This window comes from Haliotis rubra, unplaced genomic scaffold, assembly GCF_003918875.1.
Source record: "Haliotis rubra isolate DU_JTF1 unplaced genomic scaffold, ASM391887v1 Scf423, whole genome shotgun sequence".
NCBI lineage: Eukaryota > Metazoa > Mollusca > Gastropoda > Lepetellida > Haliotidae > Haliotis > Haliotis rubra.
Window position 1 is genome coordinate 792,698 of NW_025767106.1, and position 19,644 is coordinate 812,341.

The 19,644-nt window shown below is 40.1% G+C and overlaps 1 protein-coding gene across 1 annotated transcript; it reads right to left on the reverse strand.

The window, feature by feature from the left end:
• Positions 1 to 466: 466 nt before the first annotated feature.
• On the reverse strand, positions 467 to 15,716 carry LOC124288756 (acid-sensing ion channel 1A-like). Its single transcript, XM_046725284.1, has 8 exons — positions 15,540 to 15,716; positions 10,406 to 10,966; positions 9,618 to 9,716; positions 8,752 to 8,932; positions 8,424 to 8,483; positions 1,486 to 1,648; positions 1,147 to 1,238; positions 467 to 956 (listed from the first exon to the last, which is right to left on the reverse strand). The coding sequence occupies exons 2-8, from the start codon at positions 10,637 to 10,639 to the stop codon at positions 805 to 807; spliced, it is 981 nt and encodes a 326-aa protein (XP_046581240.1). The 5' UTR covers positions 10,640 to 10,966; positions 15,540 to 15,716; the 3' UTR covers positions 467 to 804.
• Positions 15,717 to 19,644: the final 3,928 nt, after the last annotated feature.

Genomic DNA, 19,644 nt, shown 5'->3' on the forward strand with positions numbered 1-19,644 from the left:
TGAGCGAGGATGATATTGGCGTCAGGAGAGGCGCTTCTGCCCTGAAACTCCTCCCCTTTCACTTCCCGACGCTATCTTGGTGTGTGATGCTCGGAGACAATTCCGTCGAGAGGGACTTCTGCTCAAACAATGGCTATCCTGGTGACAGGATCTCGGAAAGGAGTGGTTAATACCAACTTGGTATCTTGAAGTAAAAGTCCTCCTACTCACTTGACCGAACACTTCCGAATGAAGAATCCAAAGGAAGTTACAATCGCAAAAAATGAAAACCGCCAGGGCATAACGAAGAACACATTCGCATGCGTGTCTCTCTCACGTGACCCCTAACGAAGTATGGTGAAACGGACTTTCAGGCAACTCAGCAAGAAATTCTCATCTGCACTTTTGGAAATATTATTTGCGTTGAAAATAATCTCAACCCTTCTGACAAAATTTAAAATGACAATACAACTGCTTGTGGCATTTATTGATACTGTGAACACGACGATCCGAATGATGCGAAGGACTTATTAGGAGTCACATGGGCAAATCACAGGCTTTCTGAGGAGAGTGACTATTTTTCTGTTTATTTTAATAACAACTTCAAACTTTCAAATTCAGTTAAATCACTCCTTTTGTGATGTACAACTATTATCTTTGACTACCAATTAGCATAAAAGTATAAAGACCTATCAAGATGTTTGAAATATAAATTGATCCGCTTAAAGTACTGGAAATAATAACTGTCCTATGCTTCTAATTTTACTTTTCAAAGTATATTCAACTACTTAAAATTGTGCGTAATTGGCTGTAGACAAGTTTACTTCAGTGATGAATAGGTTTGATATGCTTGACTTCGCCGCCATATTTCCATCTCCTGAAGATTGTGAGAATGAGAATGAGGAGGAACTCTCCGAGTTCTGTGAGTGTCAGGATACTGGCCCCGAGACAGATGCCCATCTGACCTCCCAGGTTACCTGGCAACAAAGTATATATACCCGTTAGGAGCTGTCCTCTGTAGTGTGAAGATGAATCGCTAAAGTCAATCTGAAATGAGAATGTGGTGAAAAACGCGGCACTCTACGCTATAGATCTTTACACCTGTTCACCATGGTCGATAACTTTGAAAGGTTTATTGAAAGATCTGAAAATGAATCTGCCACTTACCTATTATGGTCTCAGTTGTATACTGTGGAGTTTGAGATGTCGACTGAACGATCAGGTTGTTATAGAACAACCTTATTTCAAGATAGTTTTCCCTGAAAATTTGTAGCTTGTATTATTAAAAGTTATTGTACAAGGACAGGGAAATAAAGTACAGTCCTACTATTCATATCAGTTTTTAAGTGTGAGCATTTGACAACTGATGAGGCATGCTTTCAATTGGGAAATGTCAGGTGTTTCTTTCAGGATCACGACATCGTTGGCTCACTTGGGAAATATGATCGTTGCTTGTAGATATTCTGTGCATCTTACAACTTATTATCATATGATTCGCAGATGTACCTGATAAATGCCTCATCTGGTGCATATCCAAGCTTCAGAATGAGCGCCACTGACACATTGGACGGGTACCTCGATGTGGATAGTTTGACATCGTATGTCTCGAATGAACATGGCACTTGACAGCCGCAGGATTTCTGAATAGTCGCATTTTGCATAAATTGTTCTGACAAAAAGAAGTATATAATTATTCACAAAGGAGTTATTAGTAGTTACATATATTAACATATATTAGTACTTAACATAGCTGCATTTGAATATAGACAGCTGAATACTAAAAAGGGGGCATTGTTACTGTGTTTTATGCACATGTGTCTTATAAGACATTATTTTAGTTCAAGCGCGGGTTATGTGTCAAGTACGAAGCCGAACAGTTGGAAACAATGCTTTGTTTTTTTTGTTGCCTAACGCCGCACTCCGAAATCTTCCATCCATATGAGTGAGTGAGTGAGTGAGTGAGTTAAAATTTAACGTCACATCGGCAATATTTCAGTCATGTCATTTACGAGAACATTTGATATTGGAATGAAATATATGTAAATTATAAAAATCTGCCGACGAAGGGCAGTAAAACAACTAGAACATCACAGATATACATGTAAAACTAGTAATAGAGTCTAAAACATTTTAACCATAGGGGACAACACAATATAAAAATAGGCTATAGATCACCAACAACTGAAAGTAGGTCACCATACTAGGGTCCATGGGGACTTACAGTACCTTTGCTACCTGCATGGACCCTAGTTGGATTTACACTATCCCTTCAGCCGCTGGTGATTGTAGGATAATTTAACCGAAATCTAAATGAACAAAAATACTACGATTAAAAACTTGGTATGTGAAAATTCTACTTTGAAAGTTTTGGGACTTACGTACCCTCTCAGGAGGACAATAATTTTACACTACTTCAACCCCCTTTGAGGGTACAGCCACTAACAATCTCAGTTACTAATCTAAACTACCAATCATTAAAATACATCTATCTACAGAACATGTTAATCAGATTTCATCAATGAAGTCAATTTCTTTTAAAAAACCAATAATTAAATGAGAATTAATAGTAGTAAAAAGATCCTTAAGTGTTTGCACACTGAAATATTTATCCCTTATGATGGAGAATTCAACACAGTCAAGCAGGATATGCTTGACCGTAACTCTCTCATCACAAGGGATTCAAAACGGAGGATCTTCACCTTTTAGCAAGTATTTATGAGTATACCTTGTATGGCCAATGCGACATCGTCGCATAATGACCTCTTGAAATCTGGACTGGCAACCCAAGTAGGTGTAGCCAATGGTTGGTTTAATTACATGTAATTTATTGATACCTACTTGGGTGTCCCACTTCTTTTGCATCAGATAGCGGATGTATGCTCTAATGCTTGCTTTATAATCAGAGTATGGAATTAGAAGTGGTGTCACAGATTTGTTGAGTGCTGCCTTGGCAGCAAGATCAGCCATGGTATTCCCAGAAATGCCAACGTGGCTGGGTAACCAACAAAAGACGATGTCGCACTGGCCAGTAGCAAGCTCATTATACAATTCAATAATTTCTAATAAAAGTGGATGTTTACAAGAAATATTTTTAATAGCCTGAAGACATGAAAGGGAATCGGAAAAGATTATGTACTGTTTATGTTTAGGATGTCGTTGAATATATTTAAGAGCCGTTGATATGGCGTATGCTTCTGCTGTAAAAATGGAACTGTTATCTGGTATTCTAGAAGATATTGTTCGGGATCCAATGACAGTGGCACATGCCACTGCGCCACCATCCTTGGATCCATCTGTATATAAGGACTTATAGGTATTATATTTATTTCTTAATTGACTAAATTCTTGTTTATACTGTAAATCATTAGTTTCGGATTTTTTAAATGTGGTTAATGTTAAGTCAACGTCTGGCCTCACCAATTGCCAAGGAGGAGAAGAAAGAAGACGAAAAGGAGAAATATTCTCCAGCTCAATGCCAGCAGCAGAAAGGAATGGTTTAATTCTGTGCCCAAGAGGCGGAACAAGAGAAGGCTTTTTCTTATACAAATCCTCATAAAGAGGAGTGAAGACACAGTCAAATGCAGGGTTAGACTCGTTAGAAAATAGTTTGGTAATATATTGTAAAGATAATTTAATACGGCGTTGGGAAAGAGAAGGCTCATCTGCCTCAACATAGAGACTATCAACTGGAGAAGTTCTAAATGATCCAAGACAGAGTCTTGGACCTTGGTGGTGAACAGAATCAAGTAGTTTAAGGTTGCTGTTACAGGCTCCGCCATATACGATCGAACCATAATCAAGTTTAGATCGTACCAATGATCGGTATAAGTGAAGGAGGGTAGTTGGATATGCACCACTTCGAGTTGGAAACAACTTTCAACAAATCGAGTGCCTTCAGGCATTTGGCTTTAAGTGATTTAATATGCGGCAAAAAGGTTAAATGGGCGTCGAAAAATAGACCTAAAAATTTGGCCTTCTTAACAACTTTGATGGGAGTGCCATTTAATGATAGTTCTGGATCTTTATGCGGCTTATATTTTCTACAAAAGTGTAGACAATTAGTTTTGGACTTGGAAAATTTAAAGCCGTTTTCAAGACACCATTTATTTATTTTATTTAAACACAACTGCAATTGCCGTTCAGTAGTATGCATATTTTTACCACGACAAGAAATATTAAAATCATCCACAAAAAGTGATCCATCAATTGAATCGTTTAAAACCTTGGATAAACTGTTTATCTTGATACTAAACAAGGTGATAGACAAAATACTGCCTTGTGGGACACCCTGATCCTGATTGTAATGGTCAGACAGGGTTGAACCCACTCGGACTTGAAATTGCCGGTCAAGTAAAAAGTTGGATATAAATTGAGGCAAACGGCCTCGTAATCCAAAATCATGTAAGTCTTTTAAAATCCCATGTTTCCATGGCGTGTCGTATGCTTTTTCTAGGTCGAAAAAGATCGACACTGCATGCTGTTTATTAATTGTGGCATTTTTTACAAAAGACTCTAAACGTACTAAATGATCGATGGTACTACGGTTTTTACGGAAACCACATTGTATATTAGTTATAAGGTTATTGGTTTCTAAGTACCAAACAAGTCTATTGTTGATCATACGTTCCATGGTTTTGCAAACGCAGCTTGTCAGTGAAATTGGTCTATAATTAGAGGGATCTGTATGATCACGTCCAGGTTTAGGGATGGGCACAATTATAGCATCGCGCCACGATGAAGGGAAATTTCCAGTTATCCAAATGTCATCAAAAATATGTCACAGTGTCTCCAAACATGATGCAGGTAAGTGTTTCAGGAGTTGATAATGTATACCATCAGCTCCTGAGGAATTATCGTGAGCTTGGTCAAGAGCAGTATGAAGCTCATGGATTGAAAAGGTTTCATTGTAGTCTTCCCCATTATCTGAATTGAAATTAATAGATTTCTTTTCCTGCTGTCTTTGATATTTCTGGAATTCAGGTACATAGTTGGATGAGGAAGAATGTTTGGCCAAAGTTTCTCCAAGTTTATTTGCTATGTCAGATGTATCAGTTTATAATTCATCTCCGTCTTTGAGATGCTTAATGCTGGATTTAGAGCCCTTACCTTTTATTTTCTGGATCATGTTCCATACCTTTGATATCGGTGTGCGCGAATTGATTTTTGAGACATAGTTTCGCCAAGATTGGCGTTTATTTTGCTTAAAAGTACGTCGTGCCTTAGCGTTTAAAATTCTAAATTTGTCTAAATTGTGGACCATAGGATGGCGACGGAAATAATGCTCAGCTTTCTTCCGTGCCTTCCGTGCCTGTTTGCATTCGTCGTTAAACCATGGTTTTCGTACGTGTGGAATTGCAGAGGATTTGGGTATACACTCATCAGCTATTTTCTTGAGTTCATCAGAAAAATCCTTTATGGCATCAGGAACATCTATAAAAAGTTCAGTTTTAAGTCTGTTACAACACAGAGATTGATATAAATGCCAGTTAGCTTTTTGAAAATTCCATCTTGAGGTTCGGGCAAGATCAGATGGGCTCACAGGCTGCAATATATTGTAGGAAAATGGTCACTACCACACAGGTCATTGTGGACTGACCATTCAAATTCATTCAGAAGGTTTGAGTCTGTAATTGATAAATCAAGGGCTGAATAAGTTCCTGTGCCAGGATGTAAATATGTTTTGGCACCGTCATTATAAATGCATAAATCATTATCTGAACAGAACTCCTCTAATAATTTACCTTTAGCATTTGTGGTTGTACCACCCCAGAGTGGGTTATGGCCATTAAAGTCCCCCATAATAATGCAGGGTTTTGGTAGTTGGTCAAATAGAGATTGAAGGTCAGTCTTCTGCAAGGTTGAAGACGGAGAAATATACAAAGAGCATAAGGTAAATGCAATGTGTAAGTGAGTCGCACTGCAACCGCCTGAAGACTAGATGTAAGAGCAACAGGGCTATGAATAACATTCTGTTTGACTAAGATAGAAGAACCTCCAGTGGCCCTATCGCCAGGAGGAGAAAAATAATGATATGAGCAGTAATGACGCAAGTTAATTTCGTCTGTCGGCTTTAAATGTGTTTCCTGCAGACATAAAGCTGAAGGTTGAAGATCTTGTATGAGTAAGTGTATTTCATTGAAGTTGTTCTTCAATCCTCTGCAATTCCACTGAACGATATGAGAGAATTGAGTCATTGTGGCTCAATTGGGGATCTCTCTCTAGAATGGGAGGAAGAATTTGTCCTCCGCTTTTCCTGTGAGGACAGAGTAACCTCCATATCGAAAGGACCAAATGGATTTTCCAGAGGGAGCTCTGAAGGTAAAGGAATAGTATTTGTTGGTTTCTTATTCAATTTCTTACCTTTCTTTTTTGACAAAGGAGCGGTGTCTGGTTGTTTATGAGAAGCTGGTGCTGGTGTCTCAGAATGATTTTTTTGTAAAGTACCAGGTAGTGACTGAGCTTGCAGGTAAGCATCAGTCTGAGTAGATGTTCCAGTATCCTCAGAGATTTTATAGATAATAGTTTGATTTTCTGATACCCATGAGATGGCCGTCTGGCACCCATGGTCAACCTTCAGACAGGAAGTAGATGCTACAGCAGCGTACGTTTTCTGTGGAGAGGTGTTTGGTAACAATTTCTTTGCTTCCAGCAAAGAAATATTTTTGGTGTGTTTTATTTTCAGAATCTGTGCTTGTCTTTCAAAGGTTGGACATGATCTTGAAGAGGACATGTGATCACCATGACAATTTGCACACTTGATGTCACTTGTACAGTCAGCATTGTCATGTTTGCCACTACAGCGAGAACATGTTTGAGAATTATTACATGCAGTAGCACCGTGTCCAAACTGCTGACACTTAAAACACCGAAGAGGATTCGGGATGTAGACTTCCACCTCAGTGTTGAAATATCCAGCTTTAATTGTTTTTGGTAGCGATGAAAGACAAAATGTGAAAAGATACGTATTGGTTTTGATAAATTTATCACCATCTTTTCGTGTGAATATCTACTTCTGTCATATCAGTAAGACATTTTGCCCTATCACGGACAATGCCTCTGCAAGAATTCAGTGTTCTGTGGGGCGAAACCTCAATCCTAGTGTTTGCAAAGTGTCCTGCTTTGAGCAAATTGACAGATTGTTGCTTCCTGGCACACTCCACGAGCAAGGAACCTGTTCTGAGGCGAGTAACATTTTTCACATCACCACATATTCCAGCAATAGCTTTAGATACAGCAAAAGGGTTAAGTTGCAGTGGTTGTCCATCCGCTCCCTGTACAACCAGGAAACGGGGCCAAGAATCCAAATAAGTTGTCCCTGATTCATCATCAGAAGACGAGACAAATTCTAAATCAATATGTTTTCTCTTTGATTTGGATAGAGAACCAGAGGGTCCTCACCCACCATGGAGTGTCAACAAGGACGGTGTCGAAGTGGAAACCGACTACGAAACACCAGGGTTACAGGGATGTTATACTCAAGCAATACAGACACAGGAAGCTAATATTGTCAAACAGAATAAAAGTCTAGCTGGTTCCGCCCATGACAGTTGTCTGAAGACAATTAGAACCCGGAGGTCAGTAATGCCAGATTGGCCCATTAGCCACCGCCTTCTGGCATAGGACTCTAGGCAATACAATATCATGAATAATTTAAATTTAGAGTAGCCAAGACCAAAATGATATATGAAATATGTGCAATAATACTCACTATGCATAGGGCCTGGCGTGACCAGCCGATTGATAGAACCGGGCCAGTTCTACCACCCGTCTAGGTGAAGTAAGGGTCAAAGTGGTGTGTTGGGCAACAGGAACACGGTTCCAGGCTCCTATTGCCCTCAACCACCAGAATCCCGTCCTCCACCGACACAGGGGCGCAACCCACGGCAAACGGGTTGGTGGACCTAATATCCCCCCGGGTCCACAACGGGGGGTTGAAGGGCGCTTGGCGTGACCCAGCACCCACCACGAGGAGGTGGCCCTTCATGGGTGCCTCCATCCATATGACATTCGAAACAATTTTATACTTCATTGCGTGTTTAAACCTCTAGATTTCTGAGCCCAAATTCGTTCGTGTTCAGGATGTACCAATACTAAATTTAAGACGTAACAATATAATTCTGGGACATTACGTCTAGCAGCTGTCCAGTTTCTGGCAAGTTTCTGACAAAATTCAACTTTCTATTTTCATAGATTGTAAGGGTGAAGGAATGTAATTTCGTTTGTTCAAAAACTCAAGGGCAAGAATATTTACGTTTGCTCAAAACTGCTTGTATAGGAATGAACCTGGCCACCTGGCTCAAACTTCAACCAAACAATTGGCCCATAGGCGAGCATATTGTAGTTGGCACAACATTCATGTTTACGTGTTTGTAAATGAATTTTCTATAAAAAAACCCCCAAACAACACGCATTCAGAAACCATCATAGCAGCAGAATGAACTCACGATATGTTGGACCGTAGCAGGTTGTGAAGATATAAATGGAACAAATTGGTCCAAAAGTTGCTGAAAATAAAACCATAATGGTTAGAAAAATGGCAATATTTTTAACAAAGTGAGAAACATGGCAAGGAACCTCTATGCTCACGACAACATGTGCGTATAAACCAATTATTACAACTACATGCGGTTCAGGTGTCGCCAGTTAAGTGTATGTATTGACCAGTCAACCAGAGCTTGTTTAATATTTGTAAAGGAAGACGGGCTTCTATAAACTGCATCTTAATAATTAACCATTTCCTTTCAGCTATTGGCACATGATCTTACATCTTACCGTTATCTGATGCCTTTATGCAACCACAACGGTTGCGTGTTATCCCTGTAATGCATTCCTGCAGACAGTTTTCATATGTGTAGGTGTCGAAATATTGCAGCGTGTTCTTAAATGAGGGTGATAAAGTATCCAAGCATGTCCGATTCTTGAAGGCCTGATAGGGTGGTGGCAGGTACTCGAACTGATTGAAATAAGTCCGTAAATAACATCTTATTTTATCCAAACAATTGTGCTTTTTGCACAAGGATGTTGCAGGTGGTTTTAAATGACTTAAATATACTGGACAAAAATAGTTAGGGATATATGTAAATTTTGAAATAATGAATAATGATTTATTTATTCATGGACACACTGATACCATATCAATCATAAAAATACCAATATCCCTAAATTATTGTGTCCAGTATATTATGTTTCTGTGATGAAAGAAGTTATATACAGGGATCTCTTCTTTGAGTGCTACAGCGTTTTGAAACTAGGACAACTGTCAGGACGTAAATAATACCTTATTCAAAGCGTTGGTCTGTGATTTGAATTCCTATTGGCATTGCGCACGGGGATTCAACGACCGTTATTCATGACTATTTCTTAACGTTTGAGGTATTACATTCTTTGCGTTGTAATGAGCATAATTATGTATGAACAACTGTATTCCGTCAATATTAACTCTACTTACAGCAGAAAAAAAAACGAACGGAGTTTAAAGACATACAAAGACTGCATGTTGTTTCACCATATCAACTCTTCATTATCGGTATGGAAAATACAAAAATGGCAATTGACACATGCATTTTAACAAAAGTTGATATTTACAAGATGACAGCGTGCATTAGCAGAACACGCCAGTGTGCATGTAAGTGACTTACCGTTGATCTGTGGACAGAAGCGTATGTTGATGTCCCTGGAGCTGCCAGGAAGGACGATGTCGCAATATCTGGATGGACACGAGGGTCGTGTAATATTACCTGTAGTCAGTGAAACAGCAATTCATTTAGTGAGTGTCATATTTGTATGTCACTTCACCATTAAAACACAACTGGAACTACATGAACTGTGTTCAAACTGAAAATAATAAACGGTATCACACAAAGGCCATGATTATTTTTGTCAGAAAATCGTGTCATATTCGTCCCGGTGGACGCATAAACATCATCATCTATACACCATATATATATAGTTTGTCGTTAATACATTTATATACTTAACTGCACTAATCCCAGTAATGGTTTTACATGTGAGATGTTGTACAAACAGTGTTGGTACAAATGTAGAATTAAGAAAAAGTGAGTTGGTGATTGAGTTTAGTTTTATGCCGCTCTCAGCAATATTCCAGCTATATGGCGGCGGTCTGTAAATAATCGAGTCTGGACCAGACAATGCAGTGATCAACAGCATGAGAATTGATATGTGCAATTGGGATACGATGACATGTGTCAACCAAGTCAGCGAGCCTGACCACCCGATCCCGTTAGTCGCCTCTTACGACAAGCATAGTCGCCTTTTGTGGCAAGCATGGGTTTCTGAAGACCTATTCTACCCCGGATCTTCACAGGTTATTAATAAAAAGAAAACGTAAAGGTACGCATGTGATTCTCAGTTGTGCATTCTGTAAATCGTCTTCCGAATTTACTATGAATTACTTTGTTTTGCATACCTTCATCCCAGCAGCCAGTTGGGACCCAAGAACATAGTTGGCCTGATCAATATTGGCATACATGATGAGATTGTTGTCTGATCCAGTGATTCGAACTTTAGCAACATCAGAAGCATTCCAATTAAAGGTGGCACAGAGACCCATGTTAGTGAAAATAGGTTTCATTGCAGCTGTGCAGGGGTGATGTTCAACACCATTCATCAAACACAAATAAAACATTCTGTTTAGAGTCATGGAAATACATTTTCCCACCAGTCGTGTTTGTGATTCTTCCGAAATGTTGACCCGTAGCCAGGATCGCTCCAATTTAGATTTCCCGTCAATGATCCTAACATGCTGACTTTAGTTAAATACTCCTCCAGATAGGGATCGACTGCTTTAATCTTGGTTAGATTAAACGGACTCAGATTGCAGAAGGTGACGGCAGGAAAAGGCAGCTCCTCGAGGACTTCCACCTTCGTGTTAGTCATCACTGGGTATCTGTAGTAATTCATCATCTCCTTTGTGATGTTGTAGGTCATGTATGCTGTCATCGCCAAAACTGCGACAGTCCATGAAAAGCTAACAAAAAAATCCTATAAGAGTCTAGATGTACACTTCTCCGAAGACAGTTGAGATTCTGTTTTTCAGTTATGACTAATAAGCCGGTGATTTTATTAAACTTGCAAGGGACATGCTATTCACTCATAAGACACCTTGTCATCCTTCAGCAGTACATGTTTAAACATGAGTATTAATTTAAGCACCACCTGAATCCAAAGGCATCTTTTTTTTATGAAATGTTGATAAAAACAGATTATCATACATAAGTATACTGGAATGCTCATGCCCATGAGCTTCACACAGTCCCTCAAATTAGAAGATGATACACACATTTGGGTGTAACGGAATCATTAAAAAAATGCACAATGGCTCGCTATTGGCATTCGGGACGTAGGGATGTCCTGTCTCAACGTCAGTGACATCATGAACGTTATCTAGATCTTATTAGTTGACTTGCGAAGAGGCACGTGGCCACCAGTCAAAGCAAAATATCGCCCATGGGAGGGAAGATATAGGGAGACCTGAATGGGGGAAGACTATAGTGAGTGAGTGAGTCTCGATATTCGCCGCACTCAGCAATATTCCAGCTATATGACGGCGGTCTGTAAATAATCGAATCTGGACCAGACAATCCGGTGGTCAACAGCATGAGCATCGGTCTGCGCATTTGGGAACCGATGACACGTGTCAACCAAGCCATTGAGCCTGACCACCCGAGGGGAGGACTATAACGGCAGTGTAAGGACGACTAGCGGGGCGCAGGTTCCGAGTACAGGATCTTGCAGACATGGAGTAGGATTCATTGGTCAGAATCCGTTGATATCCGGTTGGAGGTGAGGTGAAATTCGGTTTAACGTCGTGCTTGAGAATATTTCGCTCATATGACGACGTGCATGCGTGTGTATGTGTATGTGCGGCTGCTTGTACTAGCCCAGACTGAAGCTGGTTTTATAGTGCTAGCCCCCTGAGATACCATGCAGCAGTGAAGCATGAATACCCCACTCAGACACATTATACTGACTCCGAGCCGACCAGTCCTTGTTGTGCCCATTAATGCCGAGCGCCAGGCAGGGACCAACAAGTACCATATTTTAACGTCTTTTGGTATGACGCGGTCGGGGATCGAACCCGCGACCTTCCGCTCTCCGGGCGGACGCTCTCACCAGTACACCACGGAGGCGGTCTTTCCGGGTTGGAATTGATCTTCAGAAACCCATGCTTATCGCAAGAGGCGACTAACGGGATCGGGTTGTCAAGCTCGCTGACTTTTTGACACATGTCATCGTATCCCAATTGCATAGATCGATGCTCATGCTGTTGATCAGTGGAATTTCTGGTCCAGACTCGATTATTTACAGACATCCGCCATATAGTTGGAATATTGCTGAGTGCGGCGTAAAACTAAACTCACTCACTAATTGGTCTGATGAAAGTTCGAAATACCGCGCGTTACAGACGGCCGTTGTTGCTTGTGGAGACATCGTAACGTGGAACCAAGAGGGGATCCATGCACTTGATGTCTCTGTGATGTTAAAGGGTAACGCTTGGTATGACTGCAAGTTTGACACTCAATGGTCAACGTAGTGGAAGTACTTGATTCCGCCGCTTATTTACTTTTTGATTAATTATAGGACTGCCTTTCAATTTATACTGCTATTCTATTTTGTACTATAATACTCGCATTTTAATTCGTTGGTAAACTTAGTTAATTTTAGAAAACAGTTGCTAATGCTAGCACATTGTTTTGTGATTTTGTATTTCACACCAAGTTCTTTTACGGACAGATTTCCCGTTCACTTCTAAGTTTCAGCTGCGGAATAAGTACGTAACACTGTTTGAATTCTACAGGCACTCCATGAGGAATGGCAGAGGATTTCGATGCTGTGCATTTGACGCTTGATTGCCAGTATGTGGAGGTGACTGGCAGATGTTTCTGAAGTGTGGCTGCAACAGGTAATAATTTGATCGCCAGAGGTGATTCATACAAGGATTGGCTCATCACGCCGAAGACCCGGGTTCGAATCCCCACATGGGTACAATGTGTGAAGCCCATTTCTGGTGTCCCCCGCCGGGATGTTGCTGGAATATTGCTAAAAGCGGCGTAAAACCAAACTCAGTCAGTCAGTCAGTCATACAATGACAGCATTCATAATTTGAAAACTGTGGAACAATCTTGTAGTTGTCGTAGCCATAGTGACCAGTTGTCTCAGTAACACATTTTCTCAGTTTAATGTGTTAAAGTTACCATTTGGCTACGCGGAATTTGGTTTTTAATCCATATAAAGCCACATAAAGAAACTGTGCATTGTCAAAATATTATCCCAGTTGATAAGTACGATAACAATGTCAAAGGTACATATAAACTTTAATGGAGGGATAATGAGACCATAACAAGTCGGGAGAATTTCAATTGTCAATCACAATGACGTCACGAGTCCACAAGCGGGACAGGAGTCAAACGACCATGTCACAAGCTCAATAACGGGTATGTCCACCATCAGCATTGACAACAGCAGTGCATCCACGACGCATAGAGCCTATCAAACGTGCAAGGAAGGCTTGTCGGATGTCACGCCAGATTCTCTCAAGTTCTGTTGCAAGGTCAAGGACGTTATCTGGCGAATGAGGAAGACGGCGTAGACGTCCCAAACATGCTCTATCGGGGAGAGATCCGGTGAATTTGCAGGCCAAGGCAGTAAGTCAACGTTGTGGTGTTGCAAGAAATCCATAGCACCCCTTGCCGTATGAGGGGGGCCATTGTCCTGTTGGAATGTTAACTCAGGGCCATGACGTTGCAGAAAAGGAATTGCCACAGGTCGAAGAATCTGATCCCTGTAGCCCACACCAGTTAAGTTGCCCTGAACAATCACCAAAGGAGTTCTCTGGCGTGCTGTTATTCCACCCCAAATCATCACGGAACGACCACCAAAGCGATTCCTCTCCAAGACACAGGCCTGTGCATAACGTTCTCCAACGTGTCTATAGGCACATTGACGTCCATTACTATGGGAAATGTTAAACCTGGACTCATCTGTAAAAACAACATTTTTCCACCAAAACAGGGTTCTGCGGACATGATTTCGGCACCACATTCGGCGAGCTTGTCGATGACGTTGTGTCAGGATAGGCCGTATGGCGGGACGGCGTGGTCTGATCCCGTGATGACGTAAACGTTGTCGAACTGTGTTTGGGTGGATACGGCGAAGTCCTGGGATGGTTCGGGCAGTCATCACTGCAGTCTGAAACCTGTGGCGAAGATGGGTCACCCTTATCCATCTGTCCTGTCTTGGCGTTGTTACACGTGGACGTCAAGAACGTGGCCGATCGATGACGTCATTTGTGTTCTGGTAGCGTCTCACCAGTGCAGAAATGGAGTTCCGGTGGCAGTGGAAATGTGCAGCCACTTGTCGTTGAGACATTTCACCACGGACCATTGCCAATGGCCTCATGACGTTGTGCAGACGTGAGCCTTGGCATGCTATGCGTTTCAATAGCCCTTTAATTTTTTGAACGATCGCAAGGGCAGGGGTTGAGCTTTCCAAAGTGACATTATTGTGTGGCATTCATTTGCTCTGATTCTCTTTCCCGGAATGCACGTGCAACAACATATTGCACGTCTCAAGGACGAACCCACTGACGTCACGGAACTTGGCACGTGCATGCATGTTTGATACATGTCACTAATGTCTGAGTTTGAATCCTTATGTGTCTACACAGGTTTGATAAATTTAGATTTTAAATTTTTGTATGCACAGTTTCTTTATGTGCCTAGTATACAAGCAAGCAGTGTTACGGTGCATATATGATAAACATTGGGTGGTGCTTGATTAATGCTCATGTGTATACAATGTTGGACTGCGTTAAATATAACGTTATTTTCTCTAACTACGGCAACTACATTGCCATGCAGCAGTAAGTTCACATCAAAAGGCAGAGTACGAACTATTTAAGATTGTTAATGATTGGTACACGTTGAGGACTGGATATTCCACAAGGTATTGCTGTGCAGTTCCACATATATCTGAATATATGGAGTTCAGGTGAAGAAAAAAATATAATCAAAATAACACACCAGCATCATCTGTGCAACTGTGTAGTCACAAGAGACACTTGAGTACAAATTGTACTAAAGGCGAAAACTCGAAATAGGTAGGTGCTATGTATTCATCCTCATAAACTACTTGATGCATGATATTTCAATATGGCATTCATATTTTGCGAACATGAAACATATGAATACTAAGTTTGATTAGTCAGGGTGAGTGAGTGAGTTAATATTTAACGAAACTTGAGTAGTCCAAAATACCAAAATAGCGTACGAAGTAAATTTAACTGAAGAAATATCAAGATTTATGGATGTCAACTACATTATTGTGAATAACACGACGTTTTTGAGTATATGCTTGCTCCTTATTCACAATAAAGAAGTTGACATCCACAAATCATGATTTTCTTAGGCATTCCACTTGTAAATACCCTTCAAAGATTTAACTGATTTGAAAGCGTTACACTCACTTTCTGATAAATACATTCCGAAACTACTGCATTGATCATATTATCTGATAATGCTACTATATCATATTCAACTCACCATCTAATCTTGTAGTGACGTCCGGGGGTGAGTTTATTCACTCCGTGGAAGCCTGTGTTCTGGGTAAAATCAGTCCACAAACTACCTATTTTCTCCTCAGTACATGAGGGTTTCTCTGTCCATGCAGCTTTTACTTCTGTTTTAGATGCCATCTTACAGAGTCTGCTGACGTGCTGACATTCCCTAAGCCACCCTTTGGAGATTGATGGACCACACGCAAACGGCGCAGAAAATCGACCCTGTTCTGAGCAAACAATATCATAATTCACTCTATTTGTATCGATCTAAATGTGTGTAGGTTGATGCTTGTATTACAATACTGGCACTGATGAATCGTTGGCTACTCCACATTGGCATTCTATTTGATATAATCAATTTGTGTTCTTCAAAATATTTTGTTTTTACTGATGCGGTCTCCATCACATATTCCACCACGCGTGGTTCATTATTTATCAAATGTTTACAAGGGTGTATGAAATAATGTATGATTTATGGGACCATTTGGTAGGGATTGTTTTCAACTTCTTTGTCTTCTCAGTCAGTCCATATTTGGAATGATAATATTGAGACGATTCCGTCTCGGTCACAACAGATACTAGTATGTTAATCAAAAGGTTAATATCAGGGGTTTAATTGACATCCCTCGTGATGAAAGAATTACAGTCAAGCGTGTACAGACAGTACGGGACCTTTGTAGTAAAGTTGATTCCCATTCAATTTTATCTTTTATAAAAGAATGTATAACGTGATGTATTTAACAAATTGTTAGTGTATGATTTTAAGTGAGATTGTTTGTGGCTGTCCCTTCGACGGAATTTGAAGTACCATAACATTACTGTCCGTTCCAGTGGGTTTGCGGGGCGGTATGTAGGGTCATGTAAGACGACGTATCTACCATTGTTTGAACAGTAGGACGTATTTTGTTAAATGATTGGCAAAGTTTCTAAACAACCGCCAAAACTTTAAAGGGCATATTGATTTGAATCACAGTGCATTCATCTACATAACACTGAAGTGATTTTTGTCCATTGTTCTGGGTGTTTGGTGTATGTGAGATGGTATATGTTTTCGTGCGGTAGTCCCAGCCCATTCAAAAAAGGTTTCAAGTGACATTTCTTCAAATTTATTCAAAACGTAAAGACCAATTTTGCGAGGATGAAATTTCGGATATAGCATAAATAGAATGAACGGTAAATACTCGCAATCACGTACAATACATGCACCTTTCCAAAATAAAGACAGCAGAAATCATGTAAGTAAAGATGTGTTAGACAAAAATAAGAGAAAAAAAATATTGTTATGGAAGTTCCTTGGGGACTACGTTTTAGGGATAAATGGCAAGGGAAAATTATTTGTGTCAATTTTATTGGATAAACATTGTTTCATTGGATACACTAACGCCAAAAACGCCAATGAATTACAGAAAAAACTATCAAAGATATGTTTAGTTTAGGTATTAGTTTACAAGAAAGCTTTATGCAAATCACGAAAAATATTGTTCAAATGCATTCATACTTAGGTGAAATGCATCTCTTTCAGAAGAGTTAAATTGTCATATTTTCGACCATGCCGAAATAAACCAATAACAGTGATTTAGATGTCCAAAAGAAAGGTTAAAATAAAATTCTGCTTTGAAACAAAGATAAATCATTTAAAGTCACCATTTATCAACTATTAAAACAAGAAACAACTGCTGTAGAGAGCGTACAATTGTAAAAGAATCATTTATATGATTTCAGTCTTTTAAAACATTTGCATTAGTGAAAGCATGTACAACGTGTCTTTGATATTGTGCAAAAGTCTTTAGGAACACCTAACATTATTTTTGTTAACATTTTTGCTTGTAAAGGAACATTTTTCCATTTTTTTGTTTACACATAGCAAAATCAATCGCCAAAACGTTGCAATATTCAAAGAGTATTTGCATCAATTTCACGTGTAGAATGAATCTTTAGGGTATAAAGAGAGCCTAGAATGCATGATATGATACACAAGTACGAGAAATATGCCACGACTAACAGCAGAAGAGAGAGAAAGAGCCATTGGGATGTTGCAGATGGAGTCGACGTACAATGTTGTTGCCAACGCCCTCGGATGCCACCTTATCACTGTAATAAGACTTATGCAGCGCTACAGACAGACTGAGGTCACCGTAGATAGTCCAAGAAGGTGACGCCAGGTGAAGATAGGTACCGCCGTCAAATACACCTGAGGAACAGATTTCTACCGGCCAAGTCGTCAGCAAGGACAGCTCTGGGACGTCAACAGTTAGAAGAAAACTTCGGGTCCAAGGTTACGGCCCTATAGACCAAGGCAGGGGATACAGCTGACGCGGCAGCACCGTCTAAGCACGTCCGACGTTGGCAGAACCAGAACTGGCGGCAATTGATGTTCACCGATGAGAGCCGTTTTATGATCCACCATGTAGATGGTGAAGGAGGGTGTACCGTCGTCGGGGTGAAAGAGAAGTCCCATGCTGCGTTCAGGACGTGATTCCACAAGGGGAAAAGGCAGTGTGATGGTCTGGGGCGGAATCAGGGACGACGTTGCCACCGACCTTCTCGTTATTGACGGCAATATGACGGCACGAGCCTACACTGACCAGGTCGTCCAGCCTGTGGTTCTCCCTTTCTTGCAGCGTCACCCAAACACGCTTTACCAACAGGACAATGCACCCCCTCACGTTGCACGATTGACGACAAACTTCTTCAACGCCAACAACGCCAACGATTTGCCATGGCCTTCAAGATCGCCAGACATGAACCCTGTCGAACATTTGTGGGACTATCTAGATCGCAGGGTTCGCTCGCGTAAAAACAGCCCAACAGTCGTCCGCAACTAATCTCTGCTCTGAGAGAAGAATGGCGTCGTATTCCAGCCGCCTTCATCAAACGATTGACATTTTCTGTGAGGAGACATGTTCTGGCATGTTTGCATGCCAATGGTGGCCACACTAAATATTGAAATAGTCATGAAATAACAAAATTATTAACTTTATATGGTTTTGTTGTCTTTTTGTATGTGATCGAAAACTGGACTATGTAATTAACCTTATATATCATTGCAGCAGTAGAAAAAATCAACCAATGTTCTCAAAATATTTAGTGTCCATATGATTCCATATTGTTTGGCTATAAAATGCAGCAGAAAGTTTCATGCTCACTTGCAACTGAGCAGATTGTAAGAAATTCATTCAGGAAGGAGGGTAACTTTTCTTTGGGCTTTTAGTGTATATCATCGATCATTAGAGATCAGTCGAAGGCGGATCAAGGGTTTTTCAAGCGAAAAAGCTGTTACAGAGATAGACAATAAGAATATGGCGTACATTCTCGAGATAAAAGTGTGATAGGTGTATTTGAGATTAATATTTTCAGTTTTGTTTCAATAGTTTCAATAAAACCTTTGTTTCTTTCTTTCTTCGTTTATGTTTTGTTTTTTGTTTTTTGTTGTTTTTGTTTGTTTGTTTGTTTGTTTGTTTGCGCGTGTGTGTAATATATGGTAGTCAGTGGCATAATGATGTCTGTTTTGGTCAAGGCTGTACAGTACTTATTGTAAGCTAATATACCAGCCTCGATGTTAGTAAACAGCATTAATAACTAAACCAACCATCACTTGACACACTTGACAATATACAAATAATACATTATAACATTTATTACTATAGAAAACAAAGTTAGCCTTAGTTCTAGGCTACCGTATATGACCGTAGATAAGCCAAAGTTTGAAGACCAAACAAAAGCAATCTGCAGAAGGGGATCGGCTTATCTACAATTTACATTTTCGCCATACTTTTTCAACCCCTTTATTTCTTTTTAATCTGGATACAACATTTCGTACACATTTCACAGGTCGGCATATGTGTAATTGTATATAAAGCAAGTCAAGTACAATCATTATCTATATAAATACATGTAGATTGTGGCAAGACAATCAAAATGAGAAAATACTTTCATATTGGCTGTGAAAGTAAGCCTTTGATTTATATATTTGGTAATTGTAATTCAGACCAGCTGGAGAAGGTAACATTTTGCTACACTTCTTGAATAGATGTATTCTTGTGTTAAAATGAAAATGAAATTCAGAACATCACTTTTTTCTCTCTTTG